This window comes from Halyomorpha halys, unplaced genomic scaffold (genome assembly GCF_000696795.3).
Source record: "Halyomorpha halys isolate HHAL.00 unplaced genomic scaffold, Hhal_1.1 Scaffold1399.1, whole genome shotgun sequence".
Taxonomy (NCBI): Eukaryota; Metazoa; Arthropoda; class Insecta; order Hemiptera; family Pentatomidae; genus Halyomorpha; species Halyomorpha halys.
In genome coordinates, this window is record NW_027114231.1 from 13,590 (window position 1) to 30,323 (window position 16,734).

The 16,734-nt window shown below is 29.5% G+C and overlaps 1 protein-coding gene across 2 annotated transcripts in view; it reads left to right on the plus strand.

The window, feature by feature from the left end:
- Positions 1 to 233: 233 nt before the first annotated feature.
- The window catches only part of LOC106689581 (uncharacterized), an 18,800-nt gene continuing 2,299 nt past the window's right edge, over positions 234 to 16,734 (plus strand). Inside the window, exons 1-2 of one of the 2 annotated variants that reach the window (XM_014434637.3) lie at positions 234 to 352; positions 422 to 554. In XM_014434637.3, coding sequence (XP_014290123.1) covers positions 341 to 352; positions 422 to 554 — 145 coding nt within the window. In that variant the 5' untranslated portion in view covers positions 234 to 340. Of the gene's footprint in view, positions 555 to 16,734 lie in introns of both variants that reach the window. The other variant, XM_014434636.3, reaches the window with a different exon arrangement.

Genomic DNA, 16,734 nt, shown 5'->3' on the forward strand with positions numbered 1-16,734 from the left:
TAATGGACATTATAGGAGTTGAAAAATCAGCATTATACAAGTTTATGAAATTATACAAAGTACAAAACTAATAGTATTAGTTTGTCGTTTATAATGAAATAGGCCCAAGATGTTCTATATTTCCTGTTCTACAAAATCATTTAAAAGTAGATATTTAAAACAACTATGAGCGGCGTAGCAGGCTGACAGAAGAGCCGGAGATCAGCATGAGCGACCTTGCCTGGCAAGGTGAGGGCCGACTCATCCTCCAGCCCCCACCCACTATGGGCCCCGCTCCCTGTTTAAATATCTCCTGTCTTCACCAGGGCGAGCATTTGTGAAGGTGCCCTCAGTTGTGACAATGGAGTCGGCAGTAAGTAACAATCGCTGTGCAACCAGGATAGGAGTCTGTTGCTTCTTCAATGTCGTCGTTCTTTCGCAGGTACTACTGTCGATGACGCTGTTCCTGGTGGCCGGCTGCAGCGGGAAGCTCGACCGTGACGCCCAAGACTTCGAAGGATACCCGGTCTCGAGATCTTCAGCGGCGCCTTCATCCCTGTCTTCTGTTTATCCAGGTAAGGAAATAATTGTATTCATAAAAATATTTATTGATCATTAATGAATTGAATAAAAAAATATATTGGATTATTAAGTAACTAATTATTATTACAGAGGTTCATAGGATTTTTAATATTAATTAATACTCAATCCTTCATTAAATTTTCACAATCTTTCCTTTCTTAACAGGTGGTGCTATTAATAGCTAAATTATTATTACATAACACAATATACATAGTCCCTTGCTCTGTAATACATCTTAAAAATAAACAATACGATTTTTATGCTATTGAAGTTATAAAAACGTTAACCTATTATTCTAGAGATAATTTGTTTCCACCATAATTTTTTGGGATACTTAGATATTTTTTCTGATATCGAAAAATTTTGTTCATTTTTAATTTTTTTGTTTTCAAATGATTTTTTCGGACAACAAAATTTCATATCTTATGCGTAGGATTGCTATATGTCTTGGCCATTTTTTGATTACCATTTTTAAAATACCAAATTATACTTGTCGGACCACGTTCTAAAAATTTAAAATTATAAAGCTTTCAAACATTTTAAGTGATAATAATAAAAAAAAATAGAAGACATTTTAAACTACATTATTTGATTGTTTTTCAAAATGTTTACATTTTAATAATCATTTATCATTTTTAATAAGTTATTAAATTTTATTAACATTATTACTTTTTCAATCATTACTTTAAAAACATCATTTTTAATTAAAATTCTATTCAAAACATAACACACCTTTCAACAAACTTTAATCATTTCGGCAATATTTTTTATTAATAGTTATCTGGGGTATCATCCATCGAATTCATTGGTTTGAATGCGATTTTGAAAATAATAGTTATATTCATGTTTAGAGACGATATTATGTTGCAATAGCAAGAAAATATTTAAAAAATGGGTTTCGTTGTTCGATTTTTTATCGCATAGCCTATTTTTTTAAAAATAATTTTATTTTAATAAAACAGTATTGTTTTTTAGGAAAATTTACAAAGATTAGTAGCAATTAACATACTCTCCTTTAGCCCAGTAATTGCAATATACAGTCTTTGTACACCTCTACCTCCTTAATCCCTACAATTTCTGGCACAAGGTATATATTTTTTGAGCTATTGTTGATTTCTTTAACCTTACCCAAGTAAGGTCTCTTCTTCAGCACACCCAACTCTGAAATTTCCTAAAGTATATGGTCATTTTTTTACGGATTCTAAAAAAAATATAAGCCAGATCATTGAATCGGATTTTATGCCGAATTCATTAAAGGTACTTTTCAGATGATATGACGATGTACTGCAGTGTTTTTCAGGATTGGACAGAACTTGATTTTATGTAAAATGTATCTGAGTGCCAAGTGCAAAGTGTATTCAAGTATACACGTTTTCAACAATTCGGAATATTTTTGTAATCAATTACATCAAACAAAAAAATTAAATAAAAACTTAAATACTGTAATTGAAAATATTGAGTAATTCGATGATTAATTGTTTTCTTACACAAATACAAAATGCTTAAAATTTTTAAGTAAAAAGTACGTGGAGTACTAAAATGCAATCAAGCAATTATTTTCTTTAGTATAAATACCTAGATCGAAAAATAAAAAAGTATTATATTCAAAATATTATGATCTACTGAAAGCACTATATGACGAGTACGATTACCAAAATTTTTTGAGTACTGATTAATAATATTTGTGTACTTATTACCAGTACTAGTGTTAAAACAGGTTTAAGTATTAATTTCCTGGACTTATTTTTTTTCTTGAGTACGGCTTACAGAAGAATTTTGAGTATGAGCACTGCACTCTATACTCAAACATTTTTAGTACAATTGCTCATGTACAATTAGCGCTTGTGCTGAAGGTAAAAGGACAACCAACAATTGCTCTTGGCACAAAAAGAACATACTAATAAACGAAACTCTATTACTAGCTGAAGCACCTAAGTATGCATAAATTAAGTTTTGGTTATTATTAGTTCGGTGTAAAAATATTACGACCGGTGTCATCAAAGTTTTGTTCTCGCAAGAGAATAAAAAAAATTCAGAGATGAAAATTTTGTAGTTGGCAATATGACCGTGTAAACCTTTATTACGAAGAAATAGCTAGTTATTTTATAATTTTGAAAAATAAAATAATGTTTATCCTTCATTATTGTCAGGCTTCAAAACACAACACTCAGACGTCCTTGGGGAATTTCACTATACCTGAACTTGTAATTGTGAAAATCAAATATAATTGGATGAGGAAGAGCTATAAATAGATCGTGCGGTACATAGTTATCAATCTAGGAATATATTTAATAATATTTCCCACAACTACAAAGTGCAATTGATATTAATTGTTAAATTCCGCTAAACTGAATATTGTATTTAATATTATATATTATATAATAATGTATTAAAGATTGATGATCTGTCACTGAAGAATACAATATATAGGAGGAGTCATTTTCCTAATATAAGTGTGTTAAGGAATTTACATTAATTTACGTTAACAAAAGTAGAGGACGGAATTTGTTAAAATTAATAGCTGTATAATTTTAACTAAACCCCAATTTTTCCCCAACTTTGCGCAAAATCAGATCAGCTGTTTTGGTAATACTTAGAGATGTTTCAAGAATGTGTTATGGGCCATTCTCTACAAGTGCTACATTTTCTACCATCAAAAAAAGTAAAAAGTTTTCATTGATTTTTGTTTTGTTTTGCTATTTCATTTTGTTTCTTAACTTTTTAGCAATCTGTTTTTATAAAAAGAACGTCATTGAAATTACTAATTTTTACGGTACATCAATTTAAAAAAATTGTGATTCCAGGATTGTCAGGTTAATTTAGGGTTGTTAAGGAATGACAGAAAATCCATAATATCTTAATATCCCAAAAATAATCAAACTGTATGATAGTCATAACTTTTTAAAACGCCAGCCGACTTCATAACTAGAACAGTAAATTTTTGAGTAAAACTGAAATTTAATTATTAGTTAATTAGTCGTCTAGTTGGACGTCTAATTAGAAGTGTAATATTTACAGAGTAATGCTGTTCTTTATCATTTTAATCAGTATTCACACATCAGTGTGTAGGAATCACTTCCAAAAATCTCAATTATAAAAAGATATAATTTCGAGTTGCGAAAATTCACACCTAGTTTGTGGCATAGTACTTTCCCTTTTCATGTAGTGGTCACACAAGAGCACCTTTAATTATGGTTTTAAAAAATTATGAAAAACATATCAAAATGAGGAAGTGAAGAGTGAATATTATTGAGTGAGGAAGTGAAATCATGCTTTTTGGGAGGTGAAAAAAAAATCCTTCAAAACTTGAAACAGTTTAATATTAATTTAATTGAACATCTTTTGTTCCCTCTTTATTGAACATTTTTGAAAAAATGAGGGAGTGAGATTTTCACGGTTTTTATTATTTTTTTTTTTTTTAGAAACTTTAATTCCATTAAACATGAAACGAGCATGGAGCCAAACACCTTTAGTATTTTCTATGGAAACACAAGTGACTGAGCGTCTGGCTGTCGGTTAGAACAATCCAAGCGACTACCCACTACCACTCCAGGCATCTAACCATGTGTCCTTCCAAGCTTGGACTGCAAAAATTGTCAGTGAGAGATTGAAGGAAAAAAATAATAAAGCCTATTTTTTAATGGAATCCCCATACAAAATCTGACTAAATCAGTCAGTGAGTAGAAACAATAAATACCAAATGTAGATGGAATACTAATTTTTAAAGAGTCTAGGAAGGACAAGAATACGGAGTGAAAAAACGATATTTTCTAATTTTTTAAGAGAACGTCATTTAAAGAAGAGTAAATTTGCTAAAATATGAGCCTTGATAGAGTTATTTACGTTAAATAGTTTTCGAGATATAGCTTTTTAAAAAGCAACATTTCATAAAAATGTTGTATGGGACGTACAGAAAGATTAGTAGTTAGCTGCGTTTTACTCAAGATGGGGTTATTATTTCAACGTCGAAAAAAATTGGATCACCCCTTGTTCAAAATTTATTAATGTAGCATTGTCACCATTGAAAGCGTGAAGAAAAAACTTAAGTTCAGGCTGTACAAAGTGCATGAAAGAAATTGTAGAATATATAATTGGAAATGGAGAAAAAAAATGTATGCAGGGTTTTTATATTTTCTATATCTCTGTCATAAAGTATCTTTCTACATCAGAACATATATTATCGAGAGAGATCGTTCCTAAGGCTTATCAAGTTAGAAAACTACCAGTAATCCCGCGACACTAGGTCATTCATTCAAGTCATTCAGCTTTTTATGGAGTTTACCACTACCAGTTCTATCATCATATCCGTAGACCTCGTAAATCCGCAAAATTGCAAGTGGTCTAGGCACATAATCGCAAGCCCAGCTAATACTCCTCCAGTTCTCCTAATATTTCAAAGTTTTCCCAATTCAAGCATATTTAATATCAGATTGAAACTCACATATAAGACGAAATAAAAACGATTTATAAATATGAAGTTTTCTTTTTGCTTCAACTACTGAAGTTAATGAAGCTTTGGATACATATAAGGAAACAAAAAAAATCGTCCACGGAATCGAAAATTTGTACTCGCATTTTATCTTTCCGCCATATAGGAACCAGTTTGGTTCAATCACTGTCTGTAATCAAATCCATGTTCGAACATTACACCCGCTAGCGTGGAGCGGATTTTGATGACATTTTTAGTAAATCATAGGTTGGTATCAATTTGTGACAAGGTCCAATATCATGCACAAAGGTATTTTCTTTGACGAACTCATACTACGATAATGGCTTGTTCGATTTGGCCCATTTTGGAAAAAAAATGGAAATTAATGCAAAAATGGTTTTGAACCAGTATTATTATTCACTAATTCAAACGACTTTCTTGTACTCACTTCATTTTTTCTTCCAATACCAATTTATCTTAAGGTTATCTTATATGAATTCATAAAACATGAGAAAAGCTGCAAGAACAGGCTCATCCATATCTCATTTTGAAATACACTTATCGATTATTAAAGCATTATATAGTATTAATTAATTATTGTTAAATTAGTCCATAATAAAATGTTATCAATAAACAGTAAATGAAATATCTGTCTTGATGTTAATTTCTTAAAATGCCATAACTTATTGCAAGCATATTGTTAACATATTAGCGTTTACTAATTATTAACTTGTGCCTTTTTCGATCTGTAACATACTGCGTTCTTACTAAACACAACCAAACTAAGAAGCAAAGTAAATTAATACAGATTGTTTTCCAATACTTTTTTTTAAAAAGCACCTCAAACGGTGTATTTCCTATCAACTTAAAATATTCCCAAATTCATCCAACCCATGACACAAATGCATCTAATACTTAAGGAAAAGTAACGACATCTCACACACAAACTCGTTCTAAAATTTTTTTTTTTTTTATATATAAATACTATATAATGCTTTAATAATCGATAAGTGTATTTCAAAATGAGATATGGATGAGCCTGTTCTTGCAGCTTTTCTCATGTTTTATGAACCCATATAAGATAACCTTAAGATAAATTGGTATTGGAAGAAAAAATGAAGTGAGTACAAGAAAGTCGTTTGAATTAGTGAATTTAAAAAAAAAAATTTTTTTTTCAAAGATATACCAAATAAACAGAAACATGAACTATTGCAATAGCTTGATAACTTTAACTTGGTTAAAATTTTGAGGATAGATGTAGTTAAATTGCCTACATATAGCCTCTTAAATACTTCGCTGCTTTGCTTTAACACTGGTACATTAGACAAAGAAAAAAAATTGATTTGATTTTGAATTGGACTTATTCCAAAGATATACTGTAAACTACAGTTACTTTCTCTATTGGGGCCGTCCTACAAACTGTCCCAAAGCTATTAGGGCGTTCATAAATTAATCCTAGTATAAGTTTAAATCTACGGAAAACGTCAAATAAAAACATTGGCAGATAACTGAAGTATCTTATAAGAAGTATTTATTGATAAATGAAGTATATATAACTGATAAAAGAAGTATCAGGACAACTCATTAAGCGATGACAAAGTTTTTGTACAGCTCAGAGTCAGTTACACCTTCTGAGTCCCAGAAGTAAAGAACAGATGTCATGTAACATATTTGAATAAAAACAAATTGAAGTGAATAAAAACAATGCATGAATTATGGTCACGCCAGTAGCATAACAAAGAAGGTAGTATATATCTATATGTTATGAAATAAATAGACATTATTGTTCTGTCTTCTTCAGATTCAATCACATTAGAAGTTGAAGATATAAAGGAATATTATATATGAAGAATATTTTCTATATTTAGTCTTCGTCTGTATGGTCTGATTCATCTATCTCTTCAACTTCTGATGTGTCCGAATCTGAAGACAAAAGAACAATAAATTGTTCCATGATTGTCATGTCTGTTCAAACTATTACGGAAAGTTTGGGGTCGGTGAAACCTCAAGAGACTCAACTGAAAACTAAAATTCTTAAACTGACAATAGACTTTATTTCACGTAAAAAATGGTATAGATAATTCTATTAGGTAGAGACAAAGGAAAATAAAAAATTAATAACTTAATTACTACAATTTTAACAATAAATGTTTATTTCGACAATAGTTCAAAATATTTACTCTGATTAACAATATGTTTCTTAAATATAAGACATAATAAAACTGAACTTGACACAAATGGCAAAAAAAAAAACCCTGTGAAAAAGTTATTTCTAAGCAATCATCTATTGGGAAGAGGATTGCTGTTTATGATGATTGCTTTAGGTAAGGTCGAGAGGCAATTTTCTTTTCTTACGCATAGGAAAATTATGGATGGAGATTGTTTTTTGGAGAAAGATTACAGAATAACGGATACTTGTGGTAATGGAGTTTAGTTTGGAAGGACAGGTATATTGTTTTTTCAGGTTGAATATGATCTATGATGGCTCATAAGATAATATTAACATATTAGCAAGCAGTGATTTAAAGGATGGTTCGGCGTTTGTGGATTTAGATAGGCCTGAACTTTTAGTAAGATTTCTAGAGTCAAAAAATGTATATTACAAGTAATTATGGTTTTAGGTCAATGAGGGATTATTGGAGTTTTTAATCGAAGTCACATTGTCAATCAAAGATTTAGGGCCACCTCTGAAAGTTGAGGTAATACATTTTGGAAGAAATAAAACGAAACTTAAACGCTTTTATTTTTTTCCATTACTCATAAGTAATTCCTTTTGATACGATGGACAAATAAAAAACAATCGTTAATTTTGAGTTATTGAGAAGATAAAAAAAAATACTAGTGACTGATGGAAAAAAAATATGTCGACTTATATTAAAGATTTGAATTAGAATGGTTCTTTTAATCTGGCCTGGCAAACGTCCATAATTTAAGAAGAACAATAACTAGATAATGGACAAAAGACCCGAAACGTTGATGGAACTAAAATAAATTAAAGGAGAATATTTTTCCAGTAAAAGAAAAAATAATATAAAAAAACTATAATAGCTTTTTTAATGAAACCTTAACACAGGAATTGTAAAAAAATAAAATTTAATTGGTGTGTTGAAATTTACAGACATAACTCATGTGACAGAGGCTATCGGATTATTGTTTTTAGTTATTCAATTGAAAATTAATCAAAGTTCTTAGTCTTTTACTACGTCATATTTTAATTATATTTTTATAGTTTCCATGCCAAACAATTTTTATAAAATAATAATTAATGAATGAAATCGAAGAAGAAATTTTACTTTTTATTTAGTTTTTTTTTTTACTTTTACCTAAACTATTGGTAGTATAAACGAGGAAATATAAATAATACCAAACAAATATAGATCAAATTGGAAATATTCGTACATCTCCGCGGCACAGTTTTTGCACAATGGCACAGGTGCGTAAACTTTTTAACATGATGTAACATGATGAGTTTCATTCTAGATAGACTTAAAGTAGATATCTAATATGTGAAAAGTGCAATATAACAACAGATTGTTGATGAACCTTTATATTCGGTTATATTAAAATTCTATATTAAATCTAAGAGGCATACTCTCAAAAGGCAAATTTAATATTATTTTTTTTGTTTCTTTTAATGGGGCCATTGAACTGATCATCTCATACTGGAGATGGCGAAACGAGGCTGAATTTTATCGATAAAGCTGCCACAGTGACGTTGACTAATAATGCTGTGCAGATGTGGGAGTACTGGACATAATTATTAATCTGGAATGATATTCCCATTTCTCAAGGTTCTAAACGGATTATCTTTTAAAAATTATGTATTTATGTTCTTGTTATTCTTTTTTAAATCACTTATCCAAACATCATCGACCAATTAATATACATGATTTCCAATACTATCAACAGATAGTCCAAAAGAATATCCAAATATATTCTTTAAAATTACACTTTTTTAAGAGAACACGAAACAGTATTCTCTCCCTCTACTTCAATACGCATTCCTTTAACTCTCACCTTCAATGCTCGTTCACGTTATCATGCAGCGGTCAGTGTACACATTCACAAAGTAGGATGCTGGTTAGCAATCAAGGGCCAAGTGAATTGTACTGTCACGGAGTCATTATCGTCTTGTCTTGCACTTACCAGTCATTATTATACGTCATTACTTCATTGAGAATAAATGTGTTTATATAATTAAGTTATTAGAAGATTTCAAAACAAAGCCTTGAGCGCTCAAATAGCGTTAAATAACTAACCGGACAACGATTCTGGAATTCCAGTATTATCAGGAAAACTCACTATAACACCTTGACCGCGGGGCCTCCCCAGGGGTTGACAACAACTTGAAAACATGTTTTTTTTTTTTTTAAATTTTCTTTTAATTTAAATAAGCATTATAACTAATTAAGTATGTGTAATATAAATGTAATATTTAACCAAATAAAGTTTAAATATCGGTTTTTTAATCAGGGCGACTAATGTCGCAACCTACGTACACCACTGAATTCTTTCAATCAGCTAATGTTTTGCTTTTTTTTTTGTTTTAAGCTGAATCACTGAATGAGGATTCTACTATTATTGCATATCACTACATTTACTATAAAACATTTAGACAGCCTGAAATAATAAAAAAAAAAATTTGAATATGTAAAACATTTCACGGGAAGTGTGTAAAATAAAAGGATACATACAGTAAATAAATTTATATTAAAAAAAATTAAATCTGTACCACTAAAACCCATGAAGGGTTAGGGATGCAGTACTTAGTAAGGAAGTACTGTTACTAGACCTACGGTTGTGCAAGAAGGTGATTTGGTCAGAATTACGTTCAGCAGCCCGATTTTTACCCAATTAAGGATGCCCACTTCATGAGGCAAGGTGGACCCCAAGGCTGACTCACAGTTAAAGTGAAACAGAAAACAATAATCTGCCCTAGCTGGATTACGACCTGGGTCCTTGGGGTTAGTAGCACAGCATTGTCTTGCCAAAGAGCTAATCATGCCCAATAAATTTATATACTTTAAAAAATAAATTTGAAGAAATTCAACTATAAAAAACAATGTAAAAATCCTTAAAGGCGGCAGAACCCAGAACAATCGTAGCTGATAGAAGCCGGGACAGAACTAAATACGGTTCGTTCCAAGGTGAAAGGGAGGTGCAAGAGATTTCCTCACCACTCCCAACGCAATATAGAAAAGTAACATCCCTTATACATAGCTTATCGTCATACGTGTTCGCAAGCCCTACGGTCTTACGATAATGTGTCGTCAATAGCGGTAATAGTTTTAATGAAAACAAAAGGTAGCACATTCCACTTCAACAAACTAAAAGGACAAATCTGAAAGATACAGTACATCAATATAATTTATAACAGTTCAACATATCGTCGTTTAAGCTATAAAAATCCGCAAGTCAAAAAAATAAAGTATGATCTTTATATAATATATTTGTTTTAATCTAAACTTCATTATAAAGAGGTATCGTCACAATCACCGAGTTTTCTTACTTAAAAGATGTCTCTAGAATGATTACTGGATTTTTTTTAATGTTATGAAAAATCGTATTTTTGGGGGGGCTACAAGATAATACATTTTAAGTCTCTGTATGTAAAAAAAACAAAGAAAGAAAGGTAATACTAAAACAAAAACCCTTTTCCTTAGTTTTAAAACAAATCCTCTAGTAAAATAATACATAATTTGAAGAAAACCAGGACTTTTCCTTATTTAACCGATTGAAAGTCATTCAAATGTTTTAAACAAAGAATAATTCTCCTTGTTCCAAAAGAAAATTTTGTCTAACTTACTAAGCTGCGATTCGGAATTACCTGACTTAAATAATTTTGTATTTACCACTTCTTATTCTTAAATAACACGTAACTTGAATTATTAACGTTATTCAGTCAGTAATAAGACCATATTCAATATGAGTATACAACCATTTGTGAAAAATGGTTAACAAAATACGACTTTAACGTCAAAACTGGCGGGCGTATGTACATTGTTGTTCGGTAATTGGTTAAATCATTTCTTGTCACCATGGTGATGAAAACTTTTTTAATTTAACTTAACTTAGCATCTCAGTTGACAGGATGCCTAACTCCATAAAATTATTAATATAGCTTTCAACATTGATTCTATTACAAATTAGCATTAAATAAATGCTTCAGAGTAGGATGAAAATCTGATTAAACTTGTTATATTTTATTATTTATGTCATACTTTTACAATGAGAAATATTATTAAAAGTGCTTTTCTGAAAACTAGTGAAATTTGAGTTCGCTAATCTGGTAATGAAAAGGATCATTTGGAAAATTAATACGAGAAAGTATTGTCATTGTGAATAATTTAGAGATATCTGTTCTGAAAAGAATGAGGATTAATTTCAACTTAAAGTAGGCTGACAAGTTAAAGCCGCGTGATCAAAGTTTTTTTAATAGTGTCGATTATTCACAATGTTTATAAACTCTTACTGACGTAGATACAATAAATATCACTAAAGCACTATAATGAACAATATTGATATTGTTTTAGTTTTAAACACTCCTTATTTGTGATGGTAATTTTATCTTTAGAACTATCTGAATCACAGACGGCTCGCTCATCTCTAGCCTACATAGATTCATCAAAAATAATATTTAAAACCATAAGCCAAATGCCATATTCCAACACGATGTATACAATATTGCAACAATACTTAAGATAGAGATTATAGGTACCTAAATGTCAGTATGACAAGTGATTGGAATATTGTTCCACATTTTCTTACAACACACACGTTTGCTATTTAAAAACCGATAGTGAGAAACATTATTGATGAAATCAACGTCTTTTACTCCATTTAAAACCGTAAATGTCAATATTATGAATAATAATCAAGAAAATAATATACCACAGAATGAAGTAAGATTATATTTTATCATCTACTCTCAATGTATTAATGTTGTTTAAAATATTGAATCCAGAAATTAAAATTCATTCTGAATAAATAATAAAATGAGGTCTGTTTTATTGTTGACAAATTAAATACTTAAAGTTTTAAAATAAGATAAAAATAATAATAAATAAATTCTTTAAAAATAAAATAGGGCTAATCCTATAATAATTTTCATATATTTATCTAAATATTATTTTTATTAATATGATATAATATAATACAGTTTTTAGTTGAACGTCATTATTAACAGAAAATTAGCTAGTTTGTTTATATAAAGAAATTAAAGGCTTAAAGAACCCGAAGGTTCAATGTCCTTAACACCAACAGCCATTCCCTACAACTACCCTCCACAAAATCCCAGATATTAGGCTCGAACCTAACACACAATGTCATCTTTCCTCAAATGCCCCCTTAACCCCTGTGATCGATAAATTAAAACGAATCAAGAATAAACTGAGAAGTAAAATGGTTCAAGAAAGATCGCAAATGTTGCTAGAAACTGATGAACTTATGTAAAAAGACTTTTAAGAAATAATTCATGATTGCTAGTTAAAAAAATTTGCTCTTATAAATGTGAATTTTTTTAATGTGAGTTTTTCAAATATTAACTAAATTAATTATGTTAGCTAAAAACTTGTTTATAACCGGATGTTATTCAGCAAACAAAATGGAAGAGCCCAACCTCCAATCAGAATCATCTTCATATCTTTAAGAGCTTGCTGCCCCAACGAAGTAATCCTCCCATCTACCCAGTCGACCCTTAGATGCTTTCCGGCGTACTTAAGTATTATCAAAATCACCACAAGCAGAAAAACTGAAGACCCTAGCTTTTATATTAAGACCTTTAGGAACATGACAAAAGTGACCAAAATAACTACTTTAAGTGGAGAAAAATCAATAATCCCTTTAAACTAACCAAAATGGTGTAAAATATTGCTTTTATTTTTTTCTTTTATGTGAGACCCTATTTAATCAGAATTATAAAATTGAATAATAAAAATTCCAGCCGTTTCTCATCTGTGACTTTTTTCCGAAAATACTGGCCGATTATTTTGGCATTTGGCAGCAAAGCCACAGGTCTCCCATAATAGTCTTCGGAAGTGATTATTACTATTCACCATTCCGTTTCAAATTGGGGACCAATAAAATGTCCCATACTAAATCTAAAAAAAACAAAAACACTTTTTCAGTTAAAACGCAAAAAGATCTCAATACTTGTCCGATTTTTAAATAATATAATAATATTATACTTTTTTCTTCTTTTAGATCATTTGTTTATCTATCATTATGACATTAATATGTTAAAAATTTATTGGGGAGTGAAACAAAGAAGATATCTCTTCTTGGATAAAATAATAATAGAAAAAAATATTTTGATAATATTATTTTCTCAAGTTGGAACCAATATTTCGCCGTTATTGGGGATTATTATTTATGAATAAAAGACAACCTAAATGGCGTTAATATGGTTTGGAAGAGCAGACATTAAGCTTTCTGGTGGTTGTAGTAATGTCAGATGTGGATAAAGTGCAGAGTTATGATCGATTATATAGAAGAACAATGGACACCAGTAGAAAAAAACACCAAATAAATTAAGTTCAAACATTTTTATTTCTTTGAAAAATGGTATTTAAGGGTTTTAGACGACGCTAAAAAAGAATGTGATTTGTTTTTTCCTAAAAAAATATTGTCTTGCCCTACTTTACTTGAAGCGTTAAATGATTATATACATTTTTGCGAATATAAAATCATTTAATGGAATAAGTAATATTTTAATTTTATTCATCAGGGAGAAATAAATCGATTTGTTTCTATAAATAGATAATAGCCTTACTTTTTTTCTATTAAAAAAATCGAGAATTACAGAAACTTTTAACTTTCCCAGGAAGACAGGAAACATTTTGGAAAAAACAGCAAGTAAATCAGTTCAGTAGTTCAAGTTTATCAACAATAACAATCCAACAATTTTTTTTTACATATATAGATTTTAGGATGTGGTTATTTTGTCTTTCTTTTGCTTCCATTAAATTCATTGTAAACTAATTCTCAAGAAACATGTCTCACTTGTACCAAAACTAATATTCCTCCAAAACACCTCATACTGAAATTCATAATGGGGATGACCAATTGTCACTTTCAATTGACTGACCATTAAGTTCTATGATTCATCTATTGACTATTTTCCAAACAATCAATGACTAATGCGCAAACGTTTCAAAAGGTATTTCTTGACAAAGCTGAACCCGGCTTTCATAGATTCAAATTCAATAGCCCAAGTCTGATTGGTCCATGAGCCCGAGGGAAAAAAAAGAAGCTATTTCACCCTAATTTTTTATTACTTTAATGAAAACCATTCATAGTTAAAGGTTTCAATTGATGACTGTCTACCGGTGTTCGAGAGAATAAAAAAAATGGCAGCTCTTCCAAAATGTTACAAAAAATTATTTTTTAATTCAGCCCCCAACCTACTAAACTCCCTTTACAAAAAAAAAAATAAATAAATAAAACAATAAGCGTAATAGAACATCATTCAAATTATGCTAAAATAATAGCCCTAATAGAACTGTTAACATTTAATTTTTGCCAAGATAGAGTTTTTCAAAAAATCAATGTTTTGGGGATTTTATTATGGTTAATATCATGAAAACTACTAATCCCAGGAAGATATCAATTAGTTCTAAATTGGGAAGTATTAGCACTAGTAAGAGTAGCAGTTTTTATGATAATTACCGAAATAAATTCATAAAATGTTGATTGCTCGTTATTCGGAAAAAAAAGTTTTGGCTTATAAAATATCACAGGAACTATTAGACCTATATATTCCAATTAGCAGTCAAATTAAAGCTAGTTTAATGCACAATAATGCAATTAATAACGTTTATCTACTTAGTAGTAGCATTTTCAATGATATTCACCAAAATGAAATCACATAATATTGATTTTTTGTTATTTGAAAAAGAATGTTGCTTTTTGAAAAACTACCTCCAAAAATAATTGAACGTAAATAACTATATTAAAGCTCATATGTTAGAAAACGTACTCTACTTTATATAATGTGCTGTGAAGCTCTTTAGTGTTATAGTTTGGGAATATGGAGTTTTGAAAAAAAAAATGAGCAAAAATTATAGATGTTTCTTGAATAAAATTAACTTCAGAGGGCATGCACCTTAAATACCCCAATATTTACTTTTTAATGACATTAAATGTATACCTTTCGTAGTGTAGATCAAATCTGAACCTTTTCTAACTGAAAATAAAGCTCATTTTTCAAGAGAAGAAATCAGAAATTTTTTTTTTTGTAACTTTTGGACCAACCACAATTTTCTATCCCCCCTTATCTTGACTGGCAGTCATTCAATTTTGACTCTTAACTGTAATTAGTTTTCATTAAATTAATCAAAAATTGGGGTGAAATGAGTTATTTTTTTTCTCCTTTTGGGCTCTTGGTCTGCAGTGGAATGATGGAAAGATAGTTTTCCTAAACAATGTGTCCAAAACAATCAGCCAGACGGTATCAATAATATGACATTTTTGTGAACCAGGTGATCGGCATTTATAATTATTATATCTATAATCAATTTCTTATCTAAATTAATATGATAAGACTTATACCCAACTCTGGATGAAATATCACAACATTACATCGATAAAGATCAACCATCAACAACAAATCCTTTGAGAATGAACAAGAGGAATTGCAATATGATGAATATGAAAATCCCATCATTGTTGATATCCATTGACAGAAATTTCTGAACAATGGCTCTTATCTTATATGATTTCACTTCTTGGAATGTTGAAGACTACCAGAATTAAATTCATCGTTTATTTAAAAAAATTAGTTTCCATTTGAGGAATCATAGTACAACAATAGTAAAATCAACTTCTCTGGCTGTTGATCAGCAAGTTAAAAATATTTTCTGTTTACAATCTAATTACAATTGAGTTGAACTAAATAAACTATTAGGTCTCCTTACAAACCCATAATTTCTTGTTTTTATCTTTTAAATAATAAGCTATAGTCAGTTAATAATTTTAGAAATTCTGAAAATTTTTCATTAAAAATTTAATCAATTTTAAATAATGAATCCCTGAAACAGAAAGAATAAAATCCGATATAAAACCCAATATATTACCAGAATAACCTTAGACTATATTTTTTAAAAATATTAAGTTATAATTCCCTAATCTCATAATAAACAAAATGTTTATACAAAGTTTCATCAAAGGACCAATTTTTTTTTTAATTTAGAATATTTTTGGTCCTTTATTACATACATTATATACTCATATGTTCAGAAATGTTTATACGAAGTTTTATCAAAGAACCAACTTTTTTTTTTTTGTATTTCTAATACTTCATTGTATGTAGGCAAAATATAGGCCCAAAAACATCTAAATGGACTGATTAAGTATATGCTGAAAAAATATAATGTAAAAAACCAATTACTACATCATTATTCATTTAATTTATTATCATAGGCTGACAGAATTTCAGATGTGGCAGTAATATATTTTTGGTTAGTGGATGCATTTTGGGTTTTTCCCCTTTAGACTTCAGTTAAATAAAATGAAATGAAAATTATATATATAAACAAATAATATATTCCTATATTTTGTTAATGAAGGAACTATATCACTATTTTAATAATCTTTCCTATGATTGTAGTTTATGGTCATTCATAAAGTCATGAAATTTTCAAACCAGATACGTAAAAACCATGTATTTAGTAATATAGCTAGAATAAATTCAATTAATTTTTTTATTTTTTTACTACATTGATTTTATAGTCGTAAATAAATTTAGT